General features: G+C 46.5%; 1 protein-coding gene across 1 annotated transcript; it reads left to right on the forward strand.

The window, feature by feature from the left end:
• The first annotated feature begins 517 nt into the window (after nucleotides 1–517).
• On the forward strand, nucleotides 518–11,608 carry LOC117412968 (digestive cysteine proteinase 2-like). Its single transcript, XM_034021638.3, has 11 exons — nucleotides 518–691; nucleotides 3,057–3,119; nucleotides 4,129–4,221; nucleotides 4,519–4,691; nucleotides 5,444–5,675; nucleotides 5,985–6,177; nucleotides 6,644–6,837; nucleotides 7,243–7,334; nucleotides 7,597–7,758; nucleotides 8,712–8,901; nucleotides 11,104–11,608. Exons 1-11 carry the CDS (start codon nucleotides 622–624, stop codon nucleotides 11,289–11,291), a joined length of 1,650 nt encoding a protein of 549 aa, XP_033877529.3. The 5' UTR covers nucleotides 518–621; the 3' UTR covers nucleotides 11,292–11,608.
• The last annotated feature ends 1,364 nt before the right edge of the window (nucleotides 11,609–12,972 follow it).

A 12,972-nucleotide genomic window follows, 5' to 3' on the forward strand; every position in this document is an offset into this window, starting at 1 on the left:
AAATAGTAGCCTACTGTATTGTATATAACTTTTATTTTCTGCACGCATGCAAATCAGATCAGTACAGTTATGCTATGTTCTTGCATAACACAATATTAATAATGCATGTTCAGTGTCGCTTGGTTATTCAGTCTTGTATCTATCTGTTTTTAACAGATAGAGACTTCAGATCGATCTGCCTAACCCTAACCCTTAACCTCTAACCCCTAACCCCTAACCCGAAAGGCTAATATTCGGAGACAATGCCAGCGTTTTTTCATGACAAATGGCCGATTAATGTACAAACACAAAGTACTTCTGAGCGTACTACACCGTGTTTCGGATGAAGCACGCTGCACAGAAGATATTGAAGTTTCAAACGGTCATGTGATGGAGACGCTTTGACCGTCACGTGGGTTTGGTGAAGTTCAGTAGTCTCATGATCAGACAAAACTAATCTCCCTCTGCCCGTGGTTGGATAACTTCAACCCACATATGCTTCTCATTAGTTTAAACCTGCCGTCGATCAAATATATTTTGCGCAATGAATTGTCATGTGACGCTGGTAGTGTTTTTAGTTCTGGCTGAGCGCAGGCGTTTGCAATACGGATCTGAATTCAGCTCGGAGCAGGTTTTTCAAACATGAAACGGTGCCGCTCAGCTGAGGCTATGGGGCTGTGCAACTGGGCTCTCATCTGGAGTTGTGTCACAGGTAGGGGGTATTTAACATTGAGGAAGGCGGGACCTCGTAACGTTTACACAACGTTATATGGTTCTATTGTATTACTTTACAAAGAAAGTGAATGTGTTACACTATATATGTATATATATATATTACACAATAATAATCCTCGACCTTTTTAACATCCTCTAATTTTGATACAGAGACAGTACGGTAGCGGCACCGTATGTATTTTTTTTATATTATATGTATAACGATAGCGACAGTATTATTTTGCAAATCGTGTGATGTATGATTTCGTCATGTCTTCAGTTTAAACACTGTTAAGATAGTACAGTAGTAATATAGCTCACTTTGTTGCTTTTTTTTTCTGCGACTCGTTTTTCGTTTGTCAAGTCAGAACAAGTTTACTGACGCTACAAGTTCCATTACAACATTATCGGGTGATGTGTAGCCTAGAGTGTGTAATTAAACCAAAACTCGCTGTCTAAACACTGTATCGATTTACTGTTACCAGACTTCATTTAATCCCTGTTGTTCCAGACACATTTTAATGAAGTCTGAATACAGCAACTAAACTTGTATCAAGTTGGCTTTATTCGGAAGTTGACTTGTTTTGTTTTGTACGGAATTGGGTATAAACTGAAACCATTGGCAGGGCTGAGTTGCTACATTTGTCAAACAGAGACGTCGACGAAACTCCGATGAATTAGCAGCGAAAGGTGTTAGCCTCATTTAAAAAGCAAATAAAAAAATTAGTTTAGTTAAGAACCAGTATATTTGAGTATTTCCCTTGGTGCCCCTGTAACCCTTCCGCCTGCAGCCTGTCAATCGCGAAGCTTGGCACTCCTCGCTAACATTTACCCGTTTGTGAACAAGAAGTGACATGCAGGTGAGGCTCAGATGCCCTTTTCACTCCATTCCTGTCCTTGCTGTTAAATCCGTTACTCTATCCATTTTCACTTAGATAGGGAGTCCAAGTTTAATGCTTTTGCATGAAACCAACATTCATGTATTTAAGTTGATGCTGGGCAGAATCGTTTTCAGGTAGTCCTTTCATAATTCTGTATCTGTAAGCAATCCCTCAGAACTGTTAAGTGCACAGCTGGTTGAGTCCTGACCTGCAGCATGTCCCTGATTCCTCTATTGTCAGTTGTAAATGATCTACTAATGGCTGCTGATTATAGATGTTGTTCCATTCTAGTTTTACTTGATCTTAGTGCAGCATGTGACACTGTTCACCACAATGTTTTACTTGGAAGGTTAGAGGAGACAGTTGGAATCTCAGGCATTGCTCTCGATTGGTTTCGATCATGTTTGTCCAATAGAGTTTCTCCTGGTGTTTTCACATCTGATTCTGAATTAATTATTTCTGGTGCCCCACAGGGCTCTGTGTTGGGCCCTCTGCTGTTTAATATTCATATGCTGCCTTTAGGTCAGCTTTTCAAACTTTTTGGTGTAGGTTTTCATTTTTATGCCGATGACCCCCAGGTTTATTTCTTTTAAAACACATTTTAACAAAGCAATCTCTCTTCTGTCAGACTGTATTGCTGATATAAAAAGATGGATGCATGATGATTTCCTTCAGTTAAATTCTGACAAATCTGAGATTTTGCTCCTGGGATCTGTGAACCACCTGTACAGTTACTTTATCCTCACTGTCATTAGATGGTTATGATATTGGTCAGTTCTAGAAATAGGAACTTGGGTGTTACTATGGATTCCTCCTTAACCTCTGAACCTCTGAATGCAATGTTAGGACAGCCTTTTTTCACCTCTGCAATATTACCCGTTTACATCCTTTCCTATCATCAGTAGGTGCAGAAAGGTTAGTTCACACACTCATCAGCTTGAGATTGGATTACTGCAACGCTTTGTTCTGTGGCCTTTGATATAATGCTCTTAGAAGGCTCCAATATGTCCAGAATGCTGCTGCTCGCATCCTAACAAGATCAAAATCTCGTGATCATATTTCACCTGTACTATGTCAACTCCACTGGTTGCCTGTTAACTTTAGGATTGATTTTAACATTGCAATGCTAACCTATAAAGCTCTAACTGGCGCTGCTCCATCATATATTGCTGACCTGCTTACTCCCTGTGTCCCTGCTCCTGCATTCCTCTGAGGCTGGTCTGTTGGTTGTCCTCCACTCCAGGCTGCGCACTCAGGGTGTCGGGGCTTTTTCTGTTTATGTACCCAGACTTTGGAACTCCTTGTCAAATTATAAGTTCAGACTCTGGAGTTTTTTAAAACTTCATTAAAGACTTGCTATTTTAAATTGGCTTTTAACTGTACCTTTGTTTGTTTTAAATCTTGTAAAGTGCCTTGGGATACTTGCTGTGAAAGGCGCTATATAAATGTTGTATTAACCTGCGCTTGTTGATCTTCCCTTAGTGCTTCTGGAAGGCAAACCTGTGGCAAAGGCTCCTGACTTCGGAGCTGTTTACCACGTCTCTGGTAAGATGCAGCCATTCTTTATTTTTGATGATAGCCAAGGGGACGGTTTCCTAAAACCTTGTGTAACCTAAATAACTTTGTGGGGGTGTGGCTAGTCAATCATGTGAGGATGTCAACATTCTTGATTCTGCAAACAAACTGGGGTTGGAGATGGGGTTGGAGATGGGGTTGGGGTTGGAGATGGGGTTGGGGTTGGGGTTGGGTTGGTTGTTGGGGGGGGGGGGGGGGGGGTTAGAATGTTGTGTGTGTTGAAATACATGTATACATAATAAAATGGGAGTTCCAGTAAAGAATCGGGGACTGCCGATGGCACCAAAGTCTTCATGGTATTTACCATGTCACTGGCTACAGGTGGGTGCACTGCCAGCAGGTGAAAGAGCGAGGGAGAGTGCATCTCAACCCTGACCTGAACACCCCCTGCCTGCTGTTCAATCCTGGGCCTCTCAAGCAGAGATCCACTGGTATTTTCCAGAAGGGACCTCATCTCTATGCGCTTACAGAAAGAAATCTAAAATTCTATGTTGGTTAAGCAATGTGAATGGGTCTTGCCAATTGATATTCCTAACATGCAGGCCACTCTGCAGTTCAACAGATAAAGATGACATGTTACATGAAACCCACTTTATCAGATTTAGTAAAACCAAAAACTGGAGCATTAACCCTTGCTTTCTACGTGTGTCAATGCTGTTTCTGGAGTTTGTCTCTGTTTTGTTTCTTTTTTCAGTTCCTCTTCCAGGTATGGGGCTGTTCCTCTAAAATCAATTTTCTTGCTGAATTTGCATTTCAGAGCTGATTCCTCACATGTTTCTTGGTCTCGGAAATCCAGGAAACTCCCAAAGCAGAAGTTGATCATTAGCTTGTCAGCTGATTTCAGTTCATGGCTGTTTGGCAAAAATACTTTTTCCCTGACTCAAGAAAAGCCTGTAGGTGCTGCTGAGCCCTAGTAGGAAGCATGCTGTGGGTGTGTGTCTGAGTCCTCATGTATTAACACAATGTCTGTCTGCTGCAGGAGTGATCTCGCTGCCCTACGCAGAGATCCAGGAGCCCTTTGAAGCCTGGTACAACCTGACTGGAGGGGTCAGTCGCATCAACTACTACCATGGTGAGCTTCAGAGTCCACTGTTCCCTTCATTTTTGACCTGTGACCTGCATTTGAAGTCTCATAGGAAATTGCAGCAAGTCATTATAACCGCTTCTCCAGTTTAAACCTCTAGTTTATGATACAACCAACATTAGGATTTATTTCAAAGATTAGCTGTATGATTTGTGAACTATCAAGAATGATTCAGACTGGCAAGGTATGTTGCGAACCCTCTTGAGTGTACTGTCCCTTTGGAGTGGCTCCGGACAGGCTGCTGTGTCAGAGGGGTTGACTCTCCGTCCCTCCCTCTGGTTTCAGGCCAAGTGCAGACGTACCAGTTTGGCTTTGAGAAGCCGGCCGGCTGCAGCTACAAGCTCACCCCCGAGACCACCGAGACCGAGGTCAACGTCATCAAGTGCTTCCAGGTCAACGGCACCAAGGCTGACCCCGTGCTGCCCCAGAGCGTGTTCCCCAGTCTGGAGGGGTTCCAGGTGCGGTGCTGAGTGTGTGCTCCCGGGATCAGGGGGCGCAGCCTGGGGGACTGTCTGCTCCAGTCCTCCATAGTGCACCCTTCACAAACCAGACATATGGGTGCCAGTTATGAGGCACTTACTATTATACAGCTCATGCAAACAGCTCAAGCTTATTTCATGATTGATATATCGTCCATAACTGGTAAACACCCCATGGTGCTAAAAATAGAAATGCTGAAATAAAAACCCCAATAGATTCAATGACAGATGTTTAGATGAAGTCAATGTCTTTAAATGAATTGAAGTTTATTTTAGAGATTCTGTAATATGATAGTGTGCAATATTCATTAAATATAGGTTGACTTGGGACTCCCATTTTGGGGAATTCCAGGATTTACTGTGAGCTGAATTAAGCCAAGGTGTGACCAAGCGTACAGTTAACCTGGAATGGCTATGCAGTGAGTCTTGTTTCTATCGACCTGTAGCCTGTCACCATATTGAAGTAATGTGACTTAAAGTTTTGCGATATTGACAGTTCACTTGAGTTATTGTTCGTCAGATGACCATCGGCTACTTGCATGATCCAGAAGATCAAGTCGGGACAGTTTTCACATATTGTGATGCATATCATCTTGCAAGATTAGTGTATCGTTCCAGCCCTACAAACCATAGGATCAGAGAAGCCATTCCCAATTACAGTATTACCCTGGGATGCTTTGTTTTTGTTCACTAAACCGTCCGCTTTCTCATGTTAAATGTCTGTCACCCAGCTGGTGAGGGAGGAGTACTTCCGTGGGCAACTGTGTGAGGTGTGGCAGAACGTGACTCTGGAGGGCAAGAAGAAGAACACGTACACGCTGTGGGTGAGCAGCGCTGCGGTGCCATTGCACTATGAGATGCGCGGCTACAACACCCTGCTGGGCTCCCACTATGACAAGTACGAGGTGGATTACAGTGACTTCTCACTGCACCCCGACCCCCACGCCTTCTCCCTGCCTGACGGTATGCTGCTCTTTCTCCCAGAATTTTAGGATTGAGACAATTTATTCATTTTTAATTCTGAACATTAATTTGGATATTTTATTTAACATAATGTGACCAAAGAAACTACAAAATGATATTGCAAGTCTACGGAAAGCCACAACAGTAATACTTGGTACGTGCTAGATTTTGAAATGTTTGGTTTTTTTTCCCCCCCAAGTGAGTTTCTAACCGTGAAAGAGACCACAAGCCTCCCGGGGCAGCCAGGCTGTGCACAGATTCAGTGATGTAGTCTGTGTTTCATCCTGCCCCCCTCTGTCTTCTCCACAGGTCTGCAGTGCACTGGGTTCCCCGGGCCGGGGGTGGAGCACAGGGTCCTGGCCAATCCCATGCAAGACTTTGTAAGCCCCTACCAGGAGGACCGCGCCCACCGGCTGTTTGGACACTTCCGTGACAGATTCCAGCGTCGCTATGGAGACGAGGAGCACGAGACCCGCAAACACGTCTTCGTCCACAACCTCAGGTAAGGTGAAGTGGACTCTTCGCCCTCTGAACCCCAAACTAAGATGGGTGAGAGAAATGAGAAGAGAACACGCCCTGAGAAGAGAAATGCATAAACGTCTATTTGTCGTAAAAAAATAAATTGAGTGACATCCATGAGACCAGAGCTGCCTGACCTGTATAGCTAAAAGTCATGCCGATGACTGACCAGCGGACTTCTAAAAGAATAAGAAAGTCTTGAGTTTTCTTTCTCCTGCGCTCCATATCGGTGATTATGCTCATTTAGGTGTTTAAACTCTAGCAAATCCAAAGACCTCTGTGTATGCACAGGGCTCCAGTGTATTATCAGTGTTCGTGGAGTCTGTGTATGCACAGGGCTCCAGTGTATTATCAGTGTTCGTGGAGTCTGTGTGTGCACAGGGCTCCAGTGTGTTATCAGTGTTCGTCGAGTCTGTGTATGCACTGACTGACCCTGCCTGCCTCCCCAGGTACATCCACTCCATGAACCGAGCCCGCCTGCCCTTCCAGCTGGCAGTGAACCCCCTGAGCGACCGCACAGCCCAGGAGCTGGCCTCCCTGAGGGGGCGTAAGGGCAGGAAGACCCCCAACAAGGGGCTGCCCTTCCCCCACGAGCACTACCAATCTGTCCTGCTGCCCAAGAGCATCGACTGGAGACTGTACGGTACAGCACTCTGCAGCATGAATATTTAAAAGAAATGTATTTTGTAAATATGTGTGTTTATGCTGGTTTTACATACAGTAATGTGACCCATATACCTGTGTGAGTTCGTCGTAGATTTGAGTGCAAATGAAAGTGTTTTTAAATTCACTTTAGACTCCAGCATAAGGAAGTGTAAACATTGGGTAAAACGCAGTGGCATGTGAGGGGGCTGGGCAGGGGGAAGATATATACACAGTGGTGTATTTGTTAATATTAACCTACAATGTTCAGTGTGGCAGATAGATAGTATTATCTGCTCAGGGGTACTAAGGTAATTGGTAGTCAAGTGTAAAACCAGCTGCACAGAACAGCAGGGCTGCATTGGAGCGTGACTGACTCCTCCCATTGCTGCCTCCCTCACCCCAGGCGCTGTGACTCCTGTGAAGGACCAGGCAATCTGCGGGTCCTGCTGGAGTTATGCCACAACTGGAGCACTAGAGGGCGCTCTCTTCTTGAAGGTGAGGGTTAACATGATATAGAATTTTTTTTGTGTGTGTGTAGTTGGAAAAACAAAATTGTGTTTTAAATTTCACATCACTTTGTTTAAAACATCAGTTAAATTCATTGTTTTTATTGTTTTTTTGAGTGTTAAATATTGAATAATTTCCAACAATGAATATACAGATTTTTATTTTAACCACGTCAGTTGACATGGATGGTGGGGAGGGGAGTTGCTGACTATAGCAGCTAAGGCTCCTGTTTGCTCTGTCTCTGTCTCAGACTGGCTCGCAGGTGGTCCTGTCCCAGCAGATGCTGGTGGATTGCACCTGGGGCTTTGGGAACAACGGCTGTGACGGGGGCGAGGAGTGGAGAGCCTACGAGTGGGTGATGAAGCACGGGGGAATCGCCACCGCAGAATCCTACGGGCCGTACCTGGGACAGGTCAGAGTGGGGGTGCTGGGGCAGCATGACACTACACAGGGGTAGGTCAGAGTGGGGGTGCTGGGGCAGCATGACACTACACAGGGGTAGGTCAGAGTGGGGGTGCTGGGGCAGCATGACCCTACACAGGGGTAGGTCAGAGTGGCGGGTGGGGCAGCATGACCCCACACAGGGGTAGGTCAGAGTGGCGGGTGGGGCAGCATGACCCCACACAGGGGTAGGTCAGAGTGGCGGGTGGGGCAGCATGACCCCACACAGGGGTAGGTCAGAGTGGGGGTGCTGGGGCAGCATGACCCTACACAGGGGTAGGTCAGAGTGGCGGGTGGGGCATTATTCTTGCTTTTATTAGCACAGCATTCTCAATGTGTTTTACTGTCTCGGGTGAACGCAACTTCCTCTGGCACCAGTATCTGCAGTAAATCCCCTTCCTGTGCAGCAGAGAGACCTGGACTGTGAGGCACTGGGGTCCCAAAACACGATGCATAGGAAGTGCATGTATAGGGCTCTTACAGAGTCTGTTACTGTGTCACTTGATAGGTCATCTCTCCTCAGCAGCATCTTCTGGGTCAAAGCATGGTACTGGCTGCAAAGCATGCCTGTCACTGGGGGAAGCAGCTGGTTGGTTACTCAAAGGTGTGCAAGTGATTGTGGGGGGGGGGGGGGGGGGGGGGGGGGGACTCTCCAGGTGAAATGCCCTTAAGTGCAGAAATACCTGAAAGTGAAGCTTGCAAACATCTTTCTTTAGCAGTACAAGATACCATGTTTTAAACAAAGTACAGGTTTGCTAGAACACACATAACTGCACATAGTCCTGCACAGCGACTGCTAGTGCATTACAAGTAAAATGTACAGTTATTTGTTGGCTGCCACCACTGTAAAGGAGCACAGGCCGAGACTGAATGGTGTTGCTGATTTATTTTTATTTATTTTTTTTGTCTGTCTCTCCTCTCCAGAACGGGTTTTGCCACTACAACCAGTCCCAGCTCACCGCCAAGGTGAAGAGCTATACCAATGTGACCTCGGGCGACCTGGAAGCTCTCAAACTGGCCATCTTCAAGAATGGGCCGGTGGCGGTGAGCATCGATGCCGCACACAAGTCCTTCCTGTTCTACAGCAGCGGGGTGTACTACGAGCCCCAGTGTGGTGAGTGGCGATATCATACGCTTCAGAGACTGGCTCTCCTGGGGTGGGGGTGCACCACACACAGCGAGCAGTGCAGGCAGGCAGCTGGGATACAGGGAACATTGTCTCACAGCAGGGCGTGCAGGCAGCTGGGATACAGGGAACGTTGTCTCACAGCAGGGCGTGCAGGCAGCTGGGATACAGGGAACATTGTCTCGCAGCAGGGCGTGCAGGCAGCTGGGATACAGGGAACATTGTCTCGCAGCAGTGCAGTGTGTGCAGGCAGCTGGGATACAGGGAACATTGTCTCGCAGCAGTGCAGTGTGTGCAGGCAGCTGGGATACAGGGAACGTTGTCTCACAGCAGTGCGTGCAGGCAGCTGGGATACAGGGAACATTGTTTTGCAGCAGGGCGTGCAGGCAGCTGGGATACAGGGAACATTGTTTTGCAGCAGGGCGTGCAGGCAGCTGGGATACAGGGAACATTGTCTCGCAGCAGTGCAGTGTGTGCAGGCAGCTGGGATACAGGGAACGTTGTCTCACAGCAGTGCGTGCAGGCAGCTGGGATACAGGGAACATTGTTTTGCAGCAGGGCGTGCAGGCAGCTGGGATACAGGGAACATTGTTTTGCAGCAGGGCGTGCAGGCAGCTGGGATACAGGGAACATTGTCTCGCAGCAGTGCAGTGTGTGCAGGCAGCTGGGATACAGGGAACGTTGTCTCACAGCAGTGCGTGCAGGCAGCTGGGATACAGGGAACATTGTTTTGCAGCAGGGCGTGCAGGCAGCTGGGATACAGGGAACATTGTTTTGCAGCAGGGCGTGCAGGCAGCTGGGATACAGGGAACATTGTCTCGCAGCAGGGCGTACAGGCAGCTGGGATACAGGGAACATTGTCTCGCAGCAGGACGTGCAGGCAGCTGGGATACAGGGAACATTGTCTCGCAGCAGGGCGTGCAGGCAGCTGGGATACAGGGAACATTGTCTCGCAGCAGGGCGTGCAGGCAGCTGGGATACAGGGAACATTGTCTCGCAGCAGGGCGTGCAGGCAGCTGGGATACAGGGAACATTGTCTCGCAGCAGGGCGTGCAGGCAGCTGGGATACAGGGAACATTGTCTCGCAGCAGGGCGTGCAGGCAGCTGGGATACAGGGAACATTGTCTCGCAGCAGGGCGTGCAGGCAGCTGGGATACAGGGAACATTGTTTTGCAGCAGGGCGTGCAGGCAGCTGGGATACAGGGAACATTGTCTCGCAGCAGGGCGTGCAGGCAGCTGGGATACAGGGAACATTGTCTCGCAGCAGGGCGTGCAGGCAGCTGGGCGTGCAGGCAGCTGGGATACAGGGAACATTGTTTTGCAGCAGGGCGTGCAGGCAGCTGGGATACAGGGAACATTGTCTCGCAGCAGGGCGTGCAGGCAGCTGGGATACAGGGAACATTGTCTCGCAGCAGGGCGTGCAGGCAGCTGGGCGTGCAGGCAGCTGGGATACAGGGAACGTTGTCTCACAGCAGGGCGTGCAGGCAGCTGGGATACAGGGAACGTTGTCTCGCAGCAGGGCGTGCAGGCAGCTGGGATACAGGGAACATTGTCTCGCAGCAGGGCGTGCAGGCAGCTGGGATACAGGGAACATTGTTTTGCAGCAGGGCGTGCAGGCAGCTGGGATACAGGGAACATTGTCTCGCAGCAGGGCGTGCAGGCAGCTGGGATACAGGGAACATTGTCTCGCAGCAGGACGTGCAGGCAGCTGGGATACAGGGAACATTGTCTCGCAGCAGGGCGTGCAGGCAGCTGGGATACAGGGAACATTGTCTCGCAGCAGGGCGTGCAGGCAGCTGGGATACAGGGAACATTGTCTCGCAGCAGGGCAGCGTGTGCAGGACTACCTAGGATTTCAATGTGTTTGAAATTCACAGGCATAGTTAGTATTTTTTAAAGCTGAATTCAATTCCATTTGAAAAATCTAATATCCTTTTGGACACTGGCCAACTCACCCTGCCCTCTCTTCTCCTCTCCTCGATTTACAATCTCATGAAATTGACTCCTGTATTTTTCGTGAGGAAACCATGCACGTAATAGTTTTAAACGGTTTATATAGATTCCATTGACAGAGCGACACCCTGCCTATCCTATCAGCAGTGCAAGTTGCTTGTAGAGGTGGGGCTACATTTATTTTCCTTGAGGAAAGGAATGCAGGTTTGTATTAAGACTTGTCTTTATCTTCTGCAGGTAACACTGTGAATGACCTTGACCATGCAGTGCTTGCAGTTGGCTATGGTGTCCTGAAGGGGGAGCCCTACTGGCTGGTTAAAAACTCCTGGTCGACTTACTGGGGCAACGACGGCTATGTGCTGATGTCCATGAAGGATAACAACTGCGGTGTGGCGACTGACGCCACATACGTGACCCTGGAGTGAAACCACACGTGTGTGTGTGTGTGTGTGTGGAATCGACATGCTTCATTATGGAGGAACAAGTCAAATGAATCATGATGCTTAATACCTCCTTTTTAATGTATAATTCAGAAAGCTTGAGTATTCAAGGGACCCCTGCTCCTCCACAATCCTGAACAACAAAAGGCTGACATACAAATGTGTGTTTGTGTTTTTTTTTTTTGTTTTGTTTGTGTTTTTATGCAAAAATGTCTGATTTTGATGTCTCTGCCCCTAATGGCTTTGTAATGAGGTTTGTGTTCTGCAGAACTTAATGTTGAATAAAATGTTTATTATTTAAAGGCTTCTGTGATTTGGTAAATGTTAAATACATTTTTTTTTCTGTATAATAAAAGGTAATGTAAACTGAATGGTACCACAGGTAATAATTTCATAAAGTAATTCTCTATCCTACATTTCTTTTTAATATATCATTTGTCACAGCAGTGTGGGACTGTCAGACTGCTGGATTAGGTCAGAATACCAAAGAGACGTTCTTAATGGATGTACAGAATCAATATATTTACCGGTAATCTCTTCAATCTATTCCCTTTCTATTTGTCAAAGTTATAATAAATAAACCAAATCATCTGCACTGTAAATGTTTCTCACATTGCATTTACTTCCCATCCCAGCATAATTGTACCCTTCAAGTGGTGAACTTCCTGTAGACTCTTTGTTTGTTTCTTTTGCACGTGAGAAATGTATTAATTTTTACTCTAATCAATACACAGGGTAATCTGGAGGTAATCTACCAAACACTGAAAGCAAATCAACCAGCCTCTATTACTGTTACTAACATGCAGCCGCGCCTCAGTAATATCGGACTGGAAATGCACTCAGTTGAAATCACTCATGCGTGCAGGTGGAGGATCATTTTGAAACTGTAGTCGGAATGTAAACTTTGAGCTGCTGAACAAAAATGAAATATGTATGCGCAATGGTTTAAAGATAATATATAATACAGTACTTGTTTTGTTTTTCTATATCAAGTATAAACGCGACTTGCGGCTGGGGTTCGTTTCGCACATTAACAGACCGACCCAGACACAAGATTGAAGGTTTACAGTGCGGATGCGCTATTTTTAATAACAAAAATAAAATGAAAACAAACGCCAAGGTCTGACGAGCACTATCTAAACACGAACAGGAACGCTAAACTAATAACCGCACAGCTAAGATGATTACCAGCTAAAAACGAAACAAAAAGCACACACGGCACAACATGGTTTTTCACACTACCTTTGTCCAACTATTACGGCTGTACACACGCGCACAGCAGCCCAGAACAGACTGGCTGCACCTGCATTACTTTTTTCTATAGGCTGAACCTTGACTTAATAATTAAGAATCTTTACCTATTTGTCATGAAAATGCATACGTGGCGTGATCTGTTTTCCGTGGAGAAATCAAATTCGGCCCTGTCCACACTACATAACCAATCTCGAGAACCATATTCAAAAACGTTTTCATTAATACAGCTCAAAGCGTCCACACTGAAGTAGGGTAGCGTGGGGTAAGGAGCCCCTCTTAAAAATTCCATATTTGTCATATAAACTAATGTACATTTCTCCCTTTTTCATGTTCTAAATAAACTTATATGCACCCTCCATAGCTGAGTATAAACAGGCGTCTCTAGTGAAATAAAAAAAAAAAAAAAAAAAAC

This window comes from Acipenser ruthenus, chromosome 23, assembly GCF_902713425.1.
Source record: "Acipenser ruthenus chromosome 23, fAciRut3.2 maternal haplotype, whole genome shotgun sequence".
Lineage (NCBI taxonomy): Eukaryota > Metazoa > Chordata > Actinopteri > Acipenseriformes > Acipenseridae > Acipenser > Acipenser ruthenus.